Genomic DNA, 21,468 nt, shown 5'->3' with positions numbered 1-21,468 from the left:
ATCCACTTTGGTAGCAAAAACAGGAAGGCAGATTATTATCTGAATGGCTATAAACTGAGAGAGGGGAATATGCAGCGAGACCTGGGTGTTCTCATACACCAGTCACTGAAGGTAAGTATGCAGGTGCAACAGGTAGTAAAAAAGGCAAATGGTATGTGGGCCTTCATAGCAAGAGGATTCGAGTACAGGAGCAGGGATGTCTTGCTGTAATTTTGCAGGGCCTTGGTGAGGCTACACCTGGAATATTGTGTGCAGTTTTGGTCTCCTTATCGGAGGAAGGACGTTCTTGCTATAGAGGGAGTGCAGCGAAGGTTTACCAGACTGATTCCTGGGATGGCGGGACTGACCGATGAGTAGAGATTGAGTCGGTTAGGATTATATTCACTGGAGTTCAGAAGAGTGAGGGGGGAATCTCATAGAAACCTATAAAATTCTAACAGGACTTGACAGGTTGATGCAGGAAGGATGTTCCCGATGGTGTGGGTGTCCAGAATCAGGGGTCATAGTCTAAGGATACGGGTTAAACCTTTCAGGACTGAGATGAGGAGAAATTACTTCACCCAGAGAGTAGTGAGCCTGTGGAATTCACTACCACAGAAAGCAGTTGAGGCCAAAACATTGTATGTTTTCAAGAAGGAATTAGATATAGCTGCTGGGGCGAAAGGGATCAAAGGATATGGGGCGAAAGCTGGAACAGGTTACTGAGTTGGTTGATCAGCCGTGATCATAATGAATGGTGGAGCAGGCTCGAAGGGCCGAATGGCCTACTCCTGCTCCTATTTTCTATGTTTCTATGATACTTGATCCACTTGGCCCATCTCATTCCCAAGAACCAGGTATAGCAGTGTCTCCTTTCTCTTTGGACTAGGAACATACTGTTGTAGTAAATTTTCCTGTACCCACTCGAGGAACTCTTGCCCCTCACTGCCCTTTACACTACTATTATCCCAGTCTATGTTTGGATAATTAAAGTTCCCCCATTATAACTACCCTATAATTTTTGCACCTCTCTGTAATTTCCTTACAAATTTGTTCCTCCACGTCCTTCCCACTAGCTGGTGGTCAACAGACAATATCGAGCCATATAACCACACCTTTTTTGTTCATTAGCTCTAGCCAAATTGATTTTGTCCTTGACCCCTCTGGGACATCCTTTTACTCCAGTACTGCAATGCTCTCCTTTATCAATATCACCATCCCTTCCCCTTTTTTCCCTTTCCTATCTTTCATGGACACCTTGTATCTAGGAATATTTAACACCCAGTCCTGCCCTTCTTTGAGCCAGGTCTCTGTTATAGCCAAAACATCATATTTCCACATGTCAATCTGCACCTGTACCTCACCAATCTTATTAACCACACTCCGTGCATTCACATACATGCACATTAACCCTGATTCGAACTTTATTACTTTCTCCCTTACTCTGACCCCACCTTACTATTCCCTACTCTCGTGCTATCTATCTCCCCCAGTATTCATGCTCCTTGGTATTCCTCTCTGATACTTGCTCCTGGTTCCTATACCCCTGATAAGTTACCAGTTTTGCTTCCCTCCAATCTGAACTCCCTCTCAGGTTCCCACCCCCCTCATAATTTAGTTTAAACCCTCCCCAACAGCATTAGCAAATCTTCCGGCGAGGATATTCATCTCAGTCCTGCTAAGACCCAACCCGTCCATCTTGTACAGGTTCCACCTGCCCCAGAATCGGTCTCAATGTATCAGAAATCTGATGCCCTCCCTCCTACACTGGTTCTCCAGCCATGTGTTCAATCACTCAATTCTCCTATTCCTTTGCTCACTTGCACGTGGCACTGGGAGTAATCCTGAGATTACTGCTTTTGAGGTCCTGCTTTTTAATCTCCTTCCAAGCTCCCTAAAATCTGCTTTCAGGACCTCATTCCCCCTTCCTACCTACGTCATTGATACAATGTGGACCAGGACCTCTGACTGTTCACCCTCCCTCAGAAAAATGTCCTGCAGCTGCTCCGTGACATCCTTGACCCTGGCACCAGGGAGACAACATACCATCCTGGAGTCACGTTTACTGCCGCAGAAATGCCTGTCTGTTCCCCTAAATAACGAATCCCCTATCACTACTGCTCTTTCACTCCTCTTCCTCCCCTCCTGTGCAGCTGAGCCACCTGTGGTACCACAAACTTGACTGTATTCTTCTGAGGAACCATCACCCTCACCAGTAACCAAAATGGAAAACCGATTAGTGAGTGAAATCATATTAGGAGACTCCTGCACTACCTGCCTAGTTCTCTTAGACTGCCTGGCAGTCACCCATTCCCTATCTGCCTGCATGCTCCTAACCTGTGGTGGGACCACCTCCCTAAACGTGCTATCCACGTAGTCCTCTGCCTCACGGATGCACAACAGTGACTCCAGCAGCCGCTTGAGTTCCAAAACCCGGCGCTTGAGCTTCTGCAGCCAGTGACCTTTCCTGCAGATGTGTTTGTGTCGACACATGGTGCGTCCATGACTTCCCACATACCACAGGCTGTACATTCCACTTGGCAGAGCTGCCCTGCCATACCTTAACTTTACAAACTATTTATTATAAGTAGAATAACTTACCAGGTACTCACCAAACAGCTCCTTCCACTGCACCGAAGCAAGAACCAAATACTGGAGGGTTAAAAGAGTAGAAAAATGAACCACCTCCTCCTCCTTCACTGAACTCGCCACTCACCAAACTCGAATCTCCACACTCAGCTTGCAATCTGCACACCATTTGCAGGCTGCACCCAGATCTCTGTATTTATACCTCTCAAAGCTGAAACTGCAGCAACCAGATTTGACTGGTCAGCTACTTAACTAATCAGCTACTCTGCAGTACAGCTTGTTAATCCCTGCCTAAGACTGTAAGAAACTTACTTTACTTTCTTTACCCTACTTTACTTTCTTAACCCTACTTTATCTAAGAGGGTAAATCCCAGTTAAATGCTAACTGCAGACCAGACTTTTATAAATATAACAACACTTAAAATCCCCACTCACCAAACTCAAATCTCCACATTCCACTTGGAATCTGCACTCCGTACACGAGTGGCCTCCTTCTGCACTGTAACGATTCTGTGATTCTGTATTCTATAGGCCACATCTAGTGGGAGGGATATTTGGAAGGAAGTTAGTGAGGTGCAAGAATTATAGAGTAGTTATAATAGGGGACTTTAATTATCCTAATATAGACTGAGATAGTAATGGTGTAAAGGCCAGAGAGGGGCAAGAGTTTCTAGAGTGTATTCAGGAGAATTTTATATGTCGGTATGTTTCCAGGCATCTAGGAAGTAGGTATTGCTGGATCTGGTTCTGGGGAATGAGTTGGGTCAAGTGAATCAAGTGACAGTAGGGGAAGATTTAGGAAACAGTGACCAAAGCATCATAAGGTTTAGTTTAGCTATGGAAAAGGACAAGGAGTAATCCAGAGTAAACCTAATTAATTGGGCAGAGCCAACTTTGTTGGCGTTAGACCAACTCTAGTCTAAATAAATTGGAATCAAAAACTGGAAGGCAAAACTGTAACTGAACAATGAGCTGCTTTTAAAGAGGAGATAGCTCAGGTACAGTAAAGGTAGAATCCCAAGAGGTGGAAAGGTAGGGCAAACAGATCCAGAGCTCCCCAGATGATGAAAGTGATAGAGAGTAAGATGAAGCAGAAAAAGGAGGCATATGACAGATGCCAGGTGAATAATACAATTGTGAACCAGGCTAAATATAGAAGGTTCAGAAGGGAAGTGAAAAAACAAGTAAGAGGAGCAAAGAGAGAGTGTAGGAGAAGAGACTCACAGCTAACATAAAAGTGAATCTAAAAGTCTTCTATAGGCATATAAATAGTAAAAGGGTGGTAAAGGGAGGATGGCACGCGTCGAAAGACGAGTTAACTGAGACACTGGATGGGCTGAAAATTGATAAAGAAGAGGTATTAGATAGACGGCCTGTACATAAAGTTGATCAGTCACCAGGACGGGGTAATATGCATTCAAGGATACTTAGGGATGTAAGGGTAGAACTTGCAGAGGTACTGGACATAATCTTTCAGTCCTCATTGGATACAGGTGTGGTGCTAGAGGATTGGAGAATTGCAAATGTTACACTTTTGCTCAAAATAGGTTATAAGGACAAGCTCAGCAACTACAGAATCAGTTTAACCTGAGTGGTGGGAAAGGTTTTCAAAATGATAATTTGGGACAAATTAAGAGTCACTTGGACAAATATGGATTGATTAAGGAAATGCAGCATGGATTTGTTAAGGGCAAATTGCATTTAACTAACTTGCTTGAGTTTTTTGATGAGGTAATAGAAAGGGGCTTTATAAATAGGGTCATAGAGTACAAAAACAAGGAAGTTATGATAAACCCGTATAAAACACTAGTTTGGTCTCAACTGGAAGCATTGTGTCCAGTTCTGGGTGCCACACTTTAGGAAGGATGTTAAGGCAATAGAGAGGGTGCAGAAAAGATTTATAGGAATGGTTCCAGGAATGAGGGACTTCATTTACGTGGATAGTTTGGAGAAACTGTGGCTTTTCTCCTCAGAGCAGAGAAAGTTGAGAGGAGATGGTGTTCAAAATCATGAGGGGACTGGACAAAGTAGATAGGGGGAAACTGTTCCCATTGGTGGAAGGGTCAAGAACCAGAAGACACTGATTTAAGGTGAATGGTAAAAGAACCAAAAGCTACATGAGGAAAAACATGTTTACACAGTGAGTGGTTAGGATCTGAAATGTACTGCCTGACAGTGTGGTGGAAGCAGATTCAATCATAGATTTAAAAAGGGAATTGGATAATTATCATAAGAGAAATAATTTGCAGGTCTAAAGGGAAAGGTGAGGGTGTATGGTTAGCTGTGTTGCTCTTGCAGAGAGCCAGCATGGCATGGAGATGATGAGCCAAATGGCTTCCTTCTGTAAGATTCTATAATTCTATGGATGGATGAGCTAGATGGGTTGAATGGCCATCCTTACCTTGTGAAGTTTAGAAACACACATAAACCTGAACATTGACACAATGAATCAAGCAGACAATTGGACAAGCATTTGAACCATCACAGGAATAACCGTCCACACACATTCAGACTGACCAACCTTGTAGCAATAGCGACCCCACTAAATTGTGAATCGAGAAGGTATAACTTGTTTGTGTCACCCTACAGGGATAAAATGTGCGGAAAAATCCAGTGTCAGGATGGAAATCCAGAGCCATACATCGGAAATAGAGTGGAAGCCATCGGCCTTACTGGTGCAGAGTTTTACTGCGTAGGGAAAAGTTATGGTTCACGTGATTCCAACAGTCTCGACCTTGTTCGACATGGAACCAAGTGCGGAGAAAACCTGGTAATCGATTCACAGTCACTATAAAGCAATAGTAACTCAAGAGGAATTAATACTGTTCCACTCTCCTTGTTCAAGCTCATACACATCCTTCCCTCCCAGTGTTCATACTGGCACTCTCCTTTCCCACTCAACAGTTCATGACACATATTCTCCTTCACATTGCTCCCAACCTCTTCCATTCCCCCACTTTACCACATTGAACTTCTGCCCTATTCTCTCGCCTTCATTGCCATGAATTTCCCACTTTCCACTTCCCTTCATTTTCTCCCTCCCTCTCCCCTTCACTTTCCCTCTCTCCCCTTCACTTCTTCCTCTTCCTTCACTTTCCATCCTTTCTCTCCTTCAGTTTCTCCCCTCACTTTCCCCCTTACTTCTCCCTTCCTTCTCTCCTCCCCTTTCATTCCCCACTCTCCATTCTCTCTCCCTTCATTTTCCCCTTCATTCTCCCTTTGACTTTCCCCTTCCCACTCCTTATTTCTTCCCCCTTCACTTTTCCTCTTCTCTCTTCCCATCCCTTCTGCTTCCTCACCCATTTACTTTCCCCTTCCCTCTCCTTATCTCTTTCGAAGAGCAATCCAGTTTGTTTCATTCACCGTCTCTTTTCCCTATTCTTGCAACTTTTTCTTCTTCATGTACTAATCCAATTCTCTTTGGAAGGCCATTTGGTTTGTTTCTCCCACTCTATCAGGAAGTGCATTACAAATCATAACTACATAAGCATTCTCATCATTCCTAAAGAGTGGTGTCTAGAATTAAAACAATACTCGAGCTGGGGCTGCACTAGTATTTTATATGGGTTTAGCATAAATTCCTGACATTCATACTCCACGCCTTTATTTAGGATACCCAGGATTCTATATGATTCATTAACTACTTTCTTAACCTGTTCTGCCAACTTCAATGATTTGTGCGATAACACCCCCAGGGTCTCTCTGTTTTATAAAATTGTAACATATCTATTGTATTGTATTGTACTGTCTCTTCTCATTCTGTCGACTAGAATGTAGCACCATACACTTTTCTATGTTGAAGTTTTCTGCCTTGTGTCTGCCCATTCTACCATCCTGTCTAAGCCCTTTTGAAGTCTATAATCATCTACCTCACTTTTTACCGCACTTCCAAGTTTCATGCCATCTGCAAATTTCAAAATTGTGACCCATATCTACAAGTCCAAGTCATTCATATATATCAAAAACAGCAGTGGTCCTACTGCTGAAATAAAAACAGAAAGTGCTGGAAATACTCAACAGGTCTGGCAGCTTCTGTGGAGAGAGAATCAGAGTTAACGTTTCAAGTCAGTGGCCTTTCATCAGAACTGGCAAAGGTTAGAAATGCAAGTAAAGGGAAGGTATGTGATAGGGCAGAGGGCAGGAGAGTGGCAGAATAATGAACATCTCTGTCCAAAAGCAAAACCTGACAAACGAGTTTAAGACAAGCCCATGGTTAAAAAAATAAAACAAAATAAAAGTAAATTAAATTAAAAAGACAGTCATGCTCTGAAATTGTTGAACTCAATATTGAGTCCAGAAGGTTGTAGAATGCCTAATCGGAAGATGAGGTGTTGTTGCTCGAGCTTGCGTGGAGGTTCACTGGAAAACTGCAGCAGAAATGTTGGCATAAGAGCAGTGTGGTGAATTAAAATGGCACGCAACCGGAAGCTTGGGGTCATGCTTGCAGACTGAGCGGAGGTGTTCCACAAAACGGTCACCCAATCTGCGTTTGGTCTCCCCAGTGTATAGGCAAACTTCCCTTTTGTTCTTCTTCCCCCTCCCCCTTTTCACTTGCTCAGAGCCTATTACATTTCTAACCTTTGCTCATTCTGATGAAAGGTCAGAGACCTGAAACATTAACTCTGTTTCTTTCTCCACAGATGCTGCCAGACCTGCTGAGTATTTTCAGCTCTTTCTGTTTTTATTTCAGATTTACAGCATCTGGAGTATTTAGAAAGGTCCTACTGCTGACCTTGGTGAACACCACTGTTTACCTCCCTCCAGTCTGAACACATTCACCACAACTCTGTTTCCTATTCCTTTTCTATCTCTGTGCTGCTACTGTCTCTTTTGTCCCGTGTGCTTCAATTTTGCAATGAGCCTAATATGTACTTTATCAAAGACCTTTTGAAAATCTAGACACATCACTAGCTGCTCTGCCCTCATCCACCCTCTCTGTCACCTGATAAAAAAATTAAGTTTGTCAAACCTCTGTGTCCAGTTTTTCTTCGGACGGCAGCTGTTGGTGATGATTCTGCTTTTTTCTCCTATTTATACCTCCTCTGGACCCATCTTTTGTTTCTTTACCTGTCCAATTACCGTCTCCTGTTGTCAGGTCCCATTGCCTTTGTTGTTTCCAATGCACTCAGTCCTTTCTTGATATTACATGGAGTGAATTGACTGAAGACTGATATATGTGATGCTGGGGATCTCAATGAATCATCCACTCAGCACCTCTAGCTGAAGGTAGTTGCAAATGCATCAGCCTTGTCTTTTGAACTAATGTGCTGGGCTCCCCTACCATTGAGGATGGTGATATTTGTGGAGCCACCTCCTCCAGTTAGTTGTTTAACTGCCCACCACGATTCAGATGTGGCAGGACTACAGAGCTTAGATCTGATCAGTTGGTATGGGATCGCTTTACTCTATCTATAGCATGCTGCTTCTGCTGTTTAGCATGCATGTAGTCTTGTGTCACAGCTTCACCAGGCTGGCACCTCATTGTTAGGTATGTCTGATGGTGCTCCTGACAGAGCTCCTATACTCCTCATTGAACCAATGTTTGTCCCCTGGCTTGTTGATAATGGCGCAGTAAAGGATATGCCCAGACATGTGGTTACAAATTGTGGTGGAGGACAATTCTGCTGCTGCTGATGGCCCTCTGTGTGTCATGGATGCCCAGTTTTGAGCTGCTAGACCTGTTAGAATATAAAAAATAGGAGCAGGAATAACCACACACCCCCTCGAACCTGCTCCCAAGTCTATTCTGCATCTATCCCATTTAGCGCAGTGGTAGTGCCACACAACACAATAAGAGGTATGCAAAGATGGGACTTTGTTTCTATCAGGACTGTGCGGTGGTCACTCTGACCAATACTCTCACGGATAGATGCATCTGTGACAGATAGATTGGTAAGGACACGACCAAATAGGTCTTCCCTCACGTTGGTTCTCTCACCATCTGCCAAAGGCCTATTCTGGCAGATATGTCAGCCAGCTCGGTCAGTAGTGGTGCTACTGAGCCACTCTTTATGATGGACATTGAAGTCTCCCACCCAGAATGCATTCTTACTACCTTCAGTGCTTTATGGTGTTCATTATGGAGGAGGACTGATTCATCAGTTAAGGACATAGGGGAGGCGGTGACATTGTAGGCGAGGCAGTGGTGTAGTGGTAGTGTCACTTGGACGAGTAATCTGGAGGCCCAGGCAAATGCTCTGGGAACATGGGTGCGAATCCCACCATGGCAGATGGTGAAATTAATAAATCTGGAATTAAAAAGCAAGTCTAATAGGGACCATGAAACCATTGTCGAATGCTGTAAAAATCCATCTGGTCCTTTAAGGAAGGAAATCTGCTGTCCTTACCTGGTCTGGCCTACATGTGAGTCCAGATCCACAGCAATCTGGTTCACTCTTAAATGCCCTCTGAAATGGCCAAGCAAGCCATGCAGTTGCCTCCAACTGCTTCAGAGATTCACGAAGGCAGCTCACTACTGCCTTATCAAGGACATTTAGGGATGGGCAATAAATGCTGGCCTAGCCAGCGATGCTCACATCCCATGAATGAATAAAAAAGAACAGACCAAACGGCCCATTGAGCCATGTCATCAATATGATCATAATTGATCCTGGCTATCAACTCCACTTTCCCGCCCACTCCCCATATCCCTTGATTCTCTGAGAGACCAAAAATCAGTCTATCCCAGCCTTAAATGTATTCAATGATGGAGCATCCACAACCCTCTGGCGTAGAGAATTCCAAAGATTCACAACCCTTTGAGTGAAGAAATTTCTCCTCATCACAATCCTACATAATCAGTCCCTGATCTTGAGACTGTGTTTGCACGGCCAGGAAACAACATTTCAGTGTCTATCTACTCTGTCAAGCCCCTTCAGAATCTTGACTGTTTCAATGAGATCACCTCTCATTCTTCTAAACCTCAGAGATTACCGACACAATTTACTCAGCCTCTCATCATAGGAGTACCCAGAAATACTCTAGTGAACCTTCGCTGTACTGCCTCCAATGTAAGTATATCCTTCCTTAAATTAGAAGAGCCATATCCGACTCAAAACATCAACATAGATACTGCCAGACCTGCTAAGTATTTCCAGCACTTTCTGCTAACTTTTTGTGTTCCTTGTATAAGTACACCCAAGCATCTCTGAACATCAACATTTGCAAGTTTCACACCTTTTAGAAAATATTCTGCTTTTATATTTGTACGGCCAAAGTGAATAACCTCACACTTCCCCACATTATACTCCATCTGCCACCATGTTGCCCACTCACTTAACCTGTCTTTCTCTCTTTACAGCCTCTTTGTGTCCTCCTCACGGCTTGCATTTCCACCTAGTTTTGTATCATCAGCAAACTTAGATACATTACTCTCGATTCTCTTTGTTTAAGTCATTAGTATAGATTGTAAATAGCTGATACCCCAGCATTATCCATGTGGCACACTACTAGTCACAGCCTGTCAACCTTCTACTTCCTGTCCATTAACCAACCCTCTATCCAGGCTAATATATCGCCACCAACTCTCTGAGCCCTTATCTTGTGTATTAATCTTTTGTATGGCACCTTATTGAATGCCTTTTGGAAATACAAGCATGCTACATCTACTGGTTTTCCCTTTATCTATCTTACTAGTTACATCCTCAAAAAACTCGAACACATTTGTTAAACAGGATCTCCCTTTCTTAGTTCTGATGAAAGGGCAGGGACTGATACGTTGATTCTGTTTTTCTCTTCAAAGATGCTGCCTGGCCTGCTGAATATTTCCAGCATTTTCTGTTTTTGTTTCCCTTTCGTAAAACCATGTTGACTTGTTCGAATCTTCTTATTCTTTGGCCTCCTTGTCTCAAGAGACAATGAGTAAGTGCCTGGAGGTGGTCGGTGTTTTGTGAAGCAGCGCCTGGAGTGGCTATAAAGGCCAATTCTAGAGTGACAGACTCTTCCACAGGTGCTGCAGAAAAATTGGTTGCCGGGGCTGTTACACAGTTGGCTCTCCCCTTGCGCTTCTGTCTTTTTTCCTGCCAACTGCTAAATCTCTTCGACTCGCCACACTTTAGCCCCGCGTTTATGGCTGCCCACCAGCTCTGGCGATCACTGGCAACTGAGTCCACGACGTGTGATCAATGTCACAGGACTTCATGTCGCATTTGCAGACGTCTTTAAAGCGGAGACATGGACGGCCGGTGGGTCTGATACCAGTGACGAGCTCGCTGTACAATGTGTCCTTGGGGATCCTGCCATCTTCCATGCGGCTCACATGGCCAAGCCATCTCAAGTGCTGCTGGCTCAGTAGGGTGTATATGCTGGGGATGTTGGCTGCCTCGAGGACTTCTGTGTTGGAGATACGGTCCTGCCACCTGATGCCAAGTACTCTCCGGAGGCAGCGAAGATGGAATGAATTGAGACATTGTTCTTGGCTGACATACGTTGTCCAGGCCTCGCTGCCATAGAGCAAGGTACTGAGGACACAGCCTTGATACACTCGGACTTTTGTGTTCCATGGCAGTGCGCCATTTTCCCACACTCTCTTGGCCAGTCTGGACATAGCAATGGAAGCCTTTCCCATGCGCTTGATGATTTCTGCATCTAGAGACAGGTTACTGGTGATAGTTGAGCCTAGGTAAGTGAACTCTTGAACCACTTCCAGAGTGTGGTAGCCGATATTGATGGATGGAGCATTTCTGATGTCATGTCCCATGATGTTCCACTTGTTCAAATGATACTATGCTTTTCTAAGTACATTGTTAAGACTTCCTTAAGAATAAATTCCAGCACTTTCCCGATGACTGATGTGAGGCTAACTGGCCTGTAGTTCCCTGTTTTCTCTCTCCCTCAAAGAACAAAGAACAATACAGCACAGGAACAGGTCATTCGGCCCTCCAAGCCTACGACGATCTTGATGCCTGCCGAAACTAACACCTTCTACACTTCCGGGGACCGTATCCCTCTATTCCCATCCTATTCATGTATTTGTCAAGATGCCTCTTACACGTCATTATCGTACCTGCTTCCACCACCTCCCCCGGCAGCAAGTTCCAGGCACTCACCACCCTCTGTGTAAAGAACTTGCCTCGCACATCCCCTCTAAACTTTGCCCTTCTCACCTTAAACCTATGTCCCCTAGTAACTGACTCTTCCACCCTGGGAAAAAGCTTCTGACTATCCACTCTGTCCATGCCGCTCATAACTTTGTAAACCTCTATCATGTCGCCCCTCCACCTCCGTCGTTCCAGTGAAAACAATCTGAGTTTATCCAACCTCTCCTCATAGCTAATGCCCTCCAGACCAGGCAACATCCTGGTAAACCTCTTCTGTACCCTCTCCAAAGCCTCCACGTCCTTCTGGTAGTGTGGTGACCAGAATTGCACGCAATATTCTAAGTGTGGCCTAACTAAAGTTCTGTACAGCTGCAGCATGACTTGCCAGTTTTTATACTCTATGCCCCGACTGATGAAGGCAAGCATGCCATATGCCTTCTTGACTACCTTATCCACCTGCGTTGCCACTTTCAGTGACCTGTGGACCTGTACGCTCAGATCTCTCTGCCTGTCAATACTCCTAAGGGTTCTGCCATTTACTGTATACTTCCCACCTGCATTAGATCTTCCAAAATGCATTACCTCACATTTGTCCGGATTAAACTCGATCTGCCATTTCTCCGCCCAAGTCTCCAATCGATCTATATCCTACTGTATCCTCTGACAATCCTCATCACTATCCGCAACTCCATCAACCTTTGTGTCGTCCGCAAACTTACTAATCAGACCAGCTACATTTTCCTCCTTTCTTGACTAGTTGAGGGAGGGTGATAGTTGGGAATCAGCAGGAGGTTTCTTTGCCCATGTTTGACCTGATCCATGGGTCTTCATGGAGTCTGGAGTCAATGTTGAGCTACTGCCGCCTGACTGTGTAGCACCGTGCCAGCACTTCTGGTGGTTCTGTCCCTGAAGCAGATATACCCGGGGATGATGGAGGAGTGTGAGACATTGGCTGTAAGGTGTGATTCTGAGAATATGACTGTGTCAGGCTGTTGTATGACTTGGTATGTTTCGAGATGTTGGTGAGGAGTACTTTGTGGGTCAACAGGGTAGGGTGTGTCATTGTCCTGTCTGATGCCTCAGTCAATGCCATGTGGTCAGCCTAGTTTTATTCTGATTTGACTATAGTGATTTGATAGGCCATTTCAGACAGTAGTTAAGAGTCAACCACATTGTTACGAGTATGGAGTCACGTGTAGGTCATACTGGGGAAGGATGGCAGATTTCCTTGACGAAAGGACATTTCTAAACCAGAGGGGTTTTTGTGACAATTGATAGATTTTTATCCAGGTTTATGTAATTAATAGATTTGATTAATTAAAATTAAATTCCTACTGCCCCTCCCGTCCCACCACCTCCCAGCTGCTGTGGTGATATTTGAACTTATGAACAAAGCTAGAGCTCCCTGGATGCTGGAGGAAATAGAGAGTAAGATGAAGCAGAGACAGCATGATAATGCAAGTGAGAACCAGACTGAATATTGAAGACTGAGAGGGGAAGTGTTACGACCAGGTGAGAAATGTGTCGAGAGATCTGTTACTATCTTTACCTGGTCTTATTGTAACAGGGTTTAATTTTAAACACACTGTGTTTTGAGCTCCCCTTTTTGGGAATCCTTGTTCACCGTTTCCAATTATAAGGCAAAGAAATTAGCACACCAGATTTTCTCAAGTTTAAAGAAGAAAAAATGAAAGTTATTAAACTTTAAACTTAAACTCTCATATGGTTCACGCCTACGGATATACAATGCGTCCCACACTAGCATACAAACGTGATATACACATGCAGATAGGGACAGAAAAGAGAAGAAGAAAAGACAAGGTGGAACAGTTTGAGGCAATATCTTGTCACGGTTCTTCGAGCTCACAGTTTAGTCTTTTTGTAAGTAGTCTTGCTTTCGTCGGGGCCCAGTGTTCTTCTTAAACTTTGTTCACATAGGAGTCTTTTCTCTCTTTGAGTTTTTTGTGTTTTCACAAGATTTAGTTCCATGGGAAAGAGATGGGAGCAGGCAGGAGAGATCTTCACTCTATAAACACGCAGCTTTGTCTGTGTTCAAATCCTTTGGTTGGAAGTTCAAATTCTCTGCAACAGCCAGTTAGTCATGTGACTAAAACTGGTCTGACCATTTCTTCTGTGTATTGGGGAAGCAATGACTGGGTCCCATTGTTCCAACACTGCTAGTACTATGTAATTTTCCTTCCAGCCAGGGACTTGCAATTTTAAGTTTCAATGTTCATTTGGCGAAATAATGTGCGCCTCAGTCTTGGTGGGTGGGGGGCTTGCTTGACAGGAAGGGAGAAAGGAAAGTGAAGTGAAATGTGAAGTAAAAAGAGAGTATGAGAAGAAACTGGCAGCGAACATACAAGGGAATTCAAAAATCTTCTCTCGGCATATAAATTGTAAAAGAGTGGTAAAAGGAGGAGTGGGGTTAATCAGCAGCCAAAAAGGGGGTTTACATGGACCCAGGGGGCATAGCTGAAGTACTAAATGAGTATTTGGCATCTGTCCTTACCAAGGATGAAGATGCTCCCAAAGTCCTAATGAAAGAGAAGGTTGCTGAGGTACTGGAGAAGGTATTTGAAAAGCTGGCTGGACAATTAAAGTTGATAAATCACCAGGATCAGATGCATCTAAAGATACCAAATGAAGTAAGGATGGAAATTGCAGATGTACTGGCCATAATCTTCCAGTCCTCCTTAAATATAGGAGTGGTGCCAGAGGACTGGAGAATTGCAAATACCCTTGTTCAAAGAAGGGTATAAGGATAAGCCCAGCAACTGCAGAGCAATCAGTTCAACTTCGGTGGTGGGAAAGCTTTTTGAAATACTAATCCAGGACAAAATTAATAAGTTCCTGGTAAAAATGTTGATTAATTAAGGAAAGCCAGCATGGATTTGTTAAGGGATTTGAATGAGTTTTTTGATGAGGGTAATGCAGTTCATGTGGTGTACATGGACGTCATAAAGCATTTGATAAGTGCTATATACAAGGCTGGTCATCAAAGTTGAAGTCCATGAAATAAAAGAGACAGCGACAGCATGGATACCAATTTGGCTGAGTGAAAGTAAACAGAGAATAGTGGTGAATATTTTCTCCGACTGGATGAAGGTATATAGTGGGGTTCCCGGGGGGTTGGCATGAGGGCCCCTGTTTTTCTTTCTCTATATTCTAAGCTGTTCCAGTACAACTATACCACTGGCATCCACCCAGCAATGTAGAAAATTGCCCAGGTATGTCCTGTACACAAAAAGCAGGACAAGTGCAACCCGGCCAATTACTGCCCCATCAGTCTACTCTCGATCATCAATGAAGTGATGGAAAGTGTTGTCAACCGTGCTATCAAGCAGCACTTGCTTGACAATAACCTGCACCACTGCCATACTTCAGCCTCTCGCCTCCTCCAACACAGGAGCCATCTGTTTACCAGGGCCTGTGTCAGAGGCAACCCCTGCCATGATACAGACATGGCAGCCTGTGGAGGAGCCCCCATGGCACGGAAGCCATGGGCATCTCAGCCAGTAGCAGAGAGTAAGGGCAGTCTGCCTCCACCTCATCCTCTGCCACAGGGGGAGCACCTTGTAGAGGTGTTAGAGAGAGGAAGGTGCCATAGCGTTGCATTCACTTAATGGGTCACCTGGGTGATATTGTCTACATCTGTCTGTTATTTTGTTTGCCTCACAATATAGCTTCTTTATTTCACTACTCTGACAGGGGTGTTGTTGATGTCTCATTTCAAAAGGGGGACATTGTATTGTGGGGCGGGTGGCAGGGACATGGAGCCCTGCGAATGTTATGTGCCCATGCCTTGTGATATTGGAGAATGGTTGATGGAGGAACCCTCCATCTGCATGTTCATGGCTGCAAAATGCACCCTTGCAGTTAAGAGTCATAGCGGTGAAATAGCTCTGCATGCTGGAAGGTGAGTTGTGGAGTCATCAGCTGCAAGAATTCGGGAAATCAGGTGAAGCACTGCTGAATCAGCGTGGCTCCTGCTGCCATGCCAGCCTGCAGTTCACCCTGAGGTATAGGATGGCACAGTTGGCCATCCTCTGCTGCCTGGGCCTCTGGTACTAACCCTTTCTCCTCCCATTCCTCCTCTTCTGCCTCCTCCCAGCCTTCTCCAAGGTGGATTAATGTTCCAGCTCTTCCTCCTCATCCATCTCCTGTGTCACGTTGTGCAGGGCGCAACAGACGAACACGGTACAGGATACTCTGACTGACTCATACTGGAGGGCACTACCTGACTGGTCGAGGCAATGGAAGCAAATCTTCAAGATGCCATTTTTTTTTATACATTCATGGGATGTGGTCATCACTGGCCAGGCCAGCATTTATTGCCCATCCCGAATTGCCCTTGAGAAGGTGGCAGTGAGCTGCCTTCTTGAACTGCTGCAGTCCTTGGGGTGTAGGTACACCCACAGTGGTGTTAGGAAGGGAGTTCCAGGATTTTGACCCAGCGACAGTGAAGGAACGCCGTTATAGTTCCAATTCAGGATAGTGTGTGGCTCGAAGGGAAACTTGCAGGTGGTGGTGTTCCCATGCATTTGCTGCCCTTGTCCCTCTAGAGGCCGCGGGTTTGGAAGGTGCTGTCTAAGGAGCCTTGGTGCATTGCTGCAGTGCGTCTTGTAGATGGTACACACTGCTGCCACTGTGTGTCGGTGCTGAAGGGAATGAATGTTGAAGGTTGTGGAGGGGGTGCGAATCAAGCGGGCTGCTTTGTCCTGGATGGTGTCGAGCTTCTTGAGTTTTGTTCGAGCTGCACCCATCACACTTTGGGGAGTCAGGAGGTGAGTTACTGGCCGCAGGAATCCCAGTCTCTGACCTGCTCTTGTAGCCACGGTATTTATATGGCTACTCCAGTTCAGTTTCTGGTCAATAGCAACCCCCAGGATGTTGATAGTGGGGGATTCAATGATGGTAACGCCATTGAATGTCAAGGGGAGATGGTTCGATTCTCTCTTGTTGGAGATGGTCATTGCCTGGCACTTGTGTGGCGTGAATGTTACTTGCCACTTATGAGCCCAAGCCAAGATATTGTCCAGGTCTTGCTGCATTTCTACTCAGACTGCCTCAGTATCTGAGGAGTCACAAATGGTGCTGAACATTGTGCAATCATCAGCGAACATCCCCACTTCTGACCTTATTATTGAAGGTCGGTCATTGATGAAGCAGCTGAAGATGTTTGGGCCTGGGACACTACCCTGAGGAACTCCTGGAGCTCGGATGATTGACCTCCAACAACCACGTACATCTTCCTTTGCGCTAGGTATGACTCCAGCCAGCGGAGGGTTTTCCCCCTGATTCCCATTGACCTCAGTTTTGCTGGGGCTCCTTGATGCCATACTCGGTCAAATGCTGTCTTGATGTCAAGAGCAGTCACTCTCACCTCACCTCTTGAGTTCAGCTCTTTTGTCCATGTTTGAACCAAGGCTGTAATGAGGTCAGGAGCTGAGTGGCCCTGGCGGAACTCAAACTGAGCGTCGCTGAGCAGGTTATTGCTAAGCAAGTGCTGCTTGATAGCACGGTTGACAACACTTTCCATCACTTCATTGATGATCGAGAGTAGACTGATGGGGCGGTAATTGGCCGGGTTGGACTTGTCCTGCTTTTTGTGTACAAGACATACCTGGGCAATTTTCCACATTGCAGGGTAGATGCCAGTGTTGTAGATATACTGGAACAGCTTGGCTAGGGACGCGGAAAGTTCTGGAGCACAGGTCTTTAGTACTATTGCTGGAATATTGTCAGGGCCCATAGCTTTTGCAGTATCCAGTGCCTTCAGTCGTTTCTTGATATCACGTGGAGTGAATCGAATTGGCTGAAGTCTGGTATCTGTGATGCTGGAGACTTCAGGAGGAGGCCGAGATGGATCATCAACTCGACACATCTGGCTGAAGATTGTTGCAAATGCTTCAGCCTTATCTTTTGCAATGATGTGCTGGGCTCCCCCATCATTGAGGATGGGGATATTTGTGGAGCCAAGTCCTCCAGTTAGTTGTTTAATTGTCCACCACCATTCATGGCTGGATGTGGCAGGACTGCAGAGCTCAGATCTGATCCGTTGGTTATGGGATTGCTTCGCCTGTTTCTATGCTGTACGACTCTGTTACTCTATTATCTGGATTGAATTCCATTTGCCACTTTTCTGCACACTCAACCAAAGCTTTGATATCTTTCTGGAGTCTACGGCTATCCTCTTCACCATCAACTACACGGCCAATGTTTGTGTCATCAGCAAATTTCCCAATCATGCCTCCCACATTTAAGTCCAAATCATTAATGTATACCACAAACAACAGCAGACCCAACACTGAGCCCTGTGGAACACCACTATAAACAGCTTTCCATTCACAAAAACATCCGTCGACTACTACGCTTTGTTTCCTGGTCCTGAGCCAATTCTGAATCCAACCTGCCACATTGCCCTGTATCCTATGGGCTTTCATTTTACTGACCTGTCTGCTGTGTGGGACCTTGTTAAATGCCTTACTAAAGTCCATGTAGACCACATCCACTGCACTACCCTCATCAATCCTTCTTGTTACTTCCTCAAAAAACTCAATTAAGTTAGCAACACATGATCCTCCCTTAACAAATCCATGCTAACTATCCCTGATTAATCCATGCCTTTCTAAATGGCAGTTTATCCTGTCCTGCAGAATAGATTCTAACAATTTACCCACCACCGAGGTCAGACTGACCAGCTTATAATTATTTGGCCTATCTCTTGCACCCTTTTTAAACAATGGTACAACGTTCGCAGACCTCCAATCTTCTGGTACCTCTCCTGTATCTAGTGAGGATTTGAAGATGATCCTCAGCGCATCTGCTATTTCCTCCCTGGCTTCCTTTAACAACCTGGGATGTAATCCATCTGGCCGTGGCAATTTATCGACTTTCAAGGACGTCAGACTCTCTAATACTTCCTCTCTCATTCTGCTTTTCGTAACTAATATTTCACACTCCTCTTCTTTTACTACAATGTCTGCATCATCCTTTGTGAAGACAGAGACAAAAAACTCATTAAGAATCCTGCCCACATCTTCTGCATCCTTGCACAAGTTTCCTTGTACATTTCTGATAGGCCCTACCCTTTCCTTAATTATCTTCTTGCTCTTAATGTACTGATAAAACATCTGTGGGTTTTCCTTGATTTTACCTGCCAATAATTTTTCATGCCCTCTTTTTGCTTTTCTAATTTCCCTTTTTTACTTCACCTCTGCATTTTCTATACTCTAGGCTTTTGAAAGTATGAAGATTTTTGTGATCATCATCAGCTTGCTTTTTCTGTTTTAACTTACCCTGTAAACTTCTACATAACTAAGGGGCTCCAGATTTGGCAGTACCACCCTTTATCTTTGTGGGGACATGCCTACACTGAGCACCTTTAAGAATTTTCTGGAGGCAGTGAGCCATAGTGCATTCTGGTTGTCAAGCAACAGCCACAGAGAGAATGAGGACACGAGATTCAATTTTGCAATTTAACTTTTGAAAACTAGTTGGCAAAAACTGTTTTGATCAGAGAGATTGTTCCAGCAATTGAACAAAGAAGCAGTTCTTATTTCTCTCTTTCAAGAAGATTCTACAAAGCAACAGGACGAATTAATTCCCTTAGAAAAATAAGAAAAGCTTTTCTTTCTTCACAAAGTATCAGTATTGTTGAAGGGACAGTTTATGATACAACTGCCGAACTGAACTGCTGAATTCCTATCTCTGGAAGGACCTTCTGTTTCATTGGGCCTTGGAAGACTGCAAGTCAACTTCGACTGTGTTGTATTGGAAGACCATTCGTCAGGAACATAATCTGCAAAGATTTTTTTTTTTTTGGGCAGCTAATTAAAAATCAAACTACTATTAGTTTGAGTATATGTATGTGAATGCGGGAGTTAGATTTTTAAATAAGAAGCTATAAGACCTTTAGATATCGGTTTATCTTAGAAGTGCTTAAGATTCTAGTTTTTAAAAAATAAATAGTTAATTTGTTGATATCTGATTTGGTTCACTTCATTTGAGGGTTACTAGATTGTTCAATTTGGCTGCTTTTTTCTTCGGTTTGGAAAGCTTAAAGAAATGTGCTGCAACCTGTGGAGCGACAGGACTGAATTGACAGTGCATTGCTCCCACCGTGTTTGGAATCATATATTTTGATTGGGGCTTTGTCCTGAGCGGTCGTAACAGTCTGAACAATGTACTATTGCTTGAACCTATTATGGCAAGAGGATACTGGGATAGGATGTCAAGAAAATATATTTGAAGTAAAATTATACTTAAACTTAGGAAACTAACTTTACAGCACTTACAGGTGATGCGAAGACCCTCTCAGTCAAATGGTTCGTTTGTTCTCTTCACATCACGTGCTGGAGTTTTTCTTCTACTGTTGTTTCACTTTTGAGAAGTCTTCTTGTTTTCTGCTCACTGAGGTGTTGTGGACGTAGACTTTTAACCCTTTCTGACCATCGGCCATCTAATGGTTGGCTCAAACCTTGTGATATCAGTTGCTAGCATATTTTAATTGGGACTTGAGGTGATAGGTTACCTACCAGCAACTGTGAAAGGCTCTATTCACTTTATTTACTATCACCTTAAGCTGACACAGACAATATGAAATTTGTACAAAAACTGATTCATTGTTAGCTAGGTTATCAGAATTCCCAATTCCTTTGACCTGACATTGTTAAAGCCACATAACCAAGACATATACAATTTAATACATGTCAAACTCATATAACTCAATCAAGGTTTTCAGATTAATTGTGACGGATTGATTTCTTTTAATAGTCTGGTATAAAATTAACTAATATATTACTCGTTTGGTAGTACAGAACTTGAATATTGCTGAAAATGGAGACATGTTGTCGAAGCTTTTCGTCTTGCACTCATCAGGACAATCCGCAAGAATAACCAATATAAGGGAAAACAGCAACTTATCCCACCTGAGAAGACCTACCTTCACTGGTCAATACACACATTGGGATTCTTATAGTTCCACGCGCTATAAGATTGGCCTTATCAACAACCTCATAAATAGGGCTCGAGTCATTTGCTCACCATGCAAACTTGATGCTGAAATAGGGCAAATCAAAAACATCCTGCGTGACAATGGCTACCCTGATCGAATCATTTCTCACTGTGTATCGTGCAAACTTATGAACGGGCCTAAGGCCATCATTTTCGGCCTTGAAAAGTGCCCAGTCTACCTCAAATTACCCTGGAAGGGTGATGTATCCCAAAAATTTGAGCAACAGGTAAAACTAGCTGTTTCACACTGCTACTATGCAGTAGCAACACATGTGGTGTTCGCCACTAGCAGGATGCTGCCGTCAATCGCCCAAAAGAGGTCCTGTCAATCACCCAAATGAGTAATATGAGATATGAATTTCAAGGCCAATGTGATGCTGGATAAAGAGGCCGTATGTCCGAAAGACTGGCAGATCATATCAAACAACATGTCCCTTCTGCTGCTCGCAAAGAGCAAAGTACGGGCCGTACCCAACCAGCAAGTGCTTGCAAAACTCAAAACAGTGTCCAACATTAGATGTGATTCTGTGATTGGACAACATTTGCTAAATTTAAGATTTAAGATTGTCAGTAGGGCTCACAGTGTGGCGCATTTGTGCATAATGGAAGCTACATGTATTAATACACAGGGCCCTGTTCTTTGCAGACAGAAAGAACACGTACAAACATTGTGTCTGTTTCTGCTGAACAAAATAAGTAACAGCCATTCACTGGTTCATTTCTCAGGGTAATGCCTTGACCAATCAGAATCAAGCTGCCTGGTTTAAATTTTAAACAAAGCTTGGCTGTCAATCACTGTAAACTGGTGCATTCTCCATGGCAATGCCTCTACCGATCAGAATTC

The 21,468-nt window shown here is 44.1% G+C and overlaps 1 protein-coding gene across 1 annotated transcript in view; it reads left to right on the top strand.

The window, feature by feature from the left end:
* Positions 1-21,468, top strand: part of LOC137377649 (disintegrin and metalloproteinase domain-containing protein 12-like) — a 330,681-nt gene that overhangs the window by 274,547 nt on the left and 34,666 nt on the right. The window contains exon 24 of the mRNA XM_068047535.1: positions 5,158-5,338. Within this exon, the coding sequence (XP_067903636.1) occupies positions 5,158-5,338 (181 nt within the window). The remainder of the gene's footprint in view (positions 1-5,157; positions 5,339-21,468) is intronic.

This window comes from Heterodontus francisci, chromosome 1 (assembly GCF_036365525.1).
Source record: "Heterodontus francisci isolate sHetFra1 chromosome 1, sHetFra1.hap1, whole genome shotgun sequence".
In the NCBI taxonomy this organism is placed as follows: Eukaryota; Metazoa; Chordata; class Chondrichthyes; order Heterodontiformes; family Heterodontidae; genus Heterodontus; species Heterodontus francisci.
Note: the sequence above shows the minus strand (reverse complement) of the source record. Positions and strands in the feature narration are given on the sequence as shown.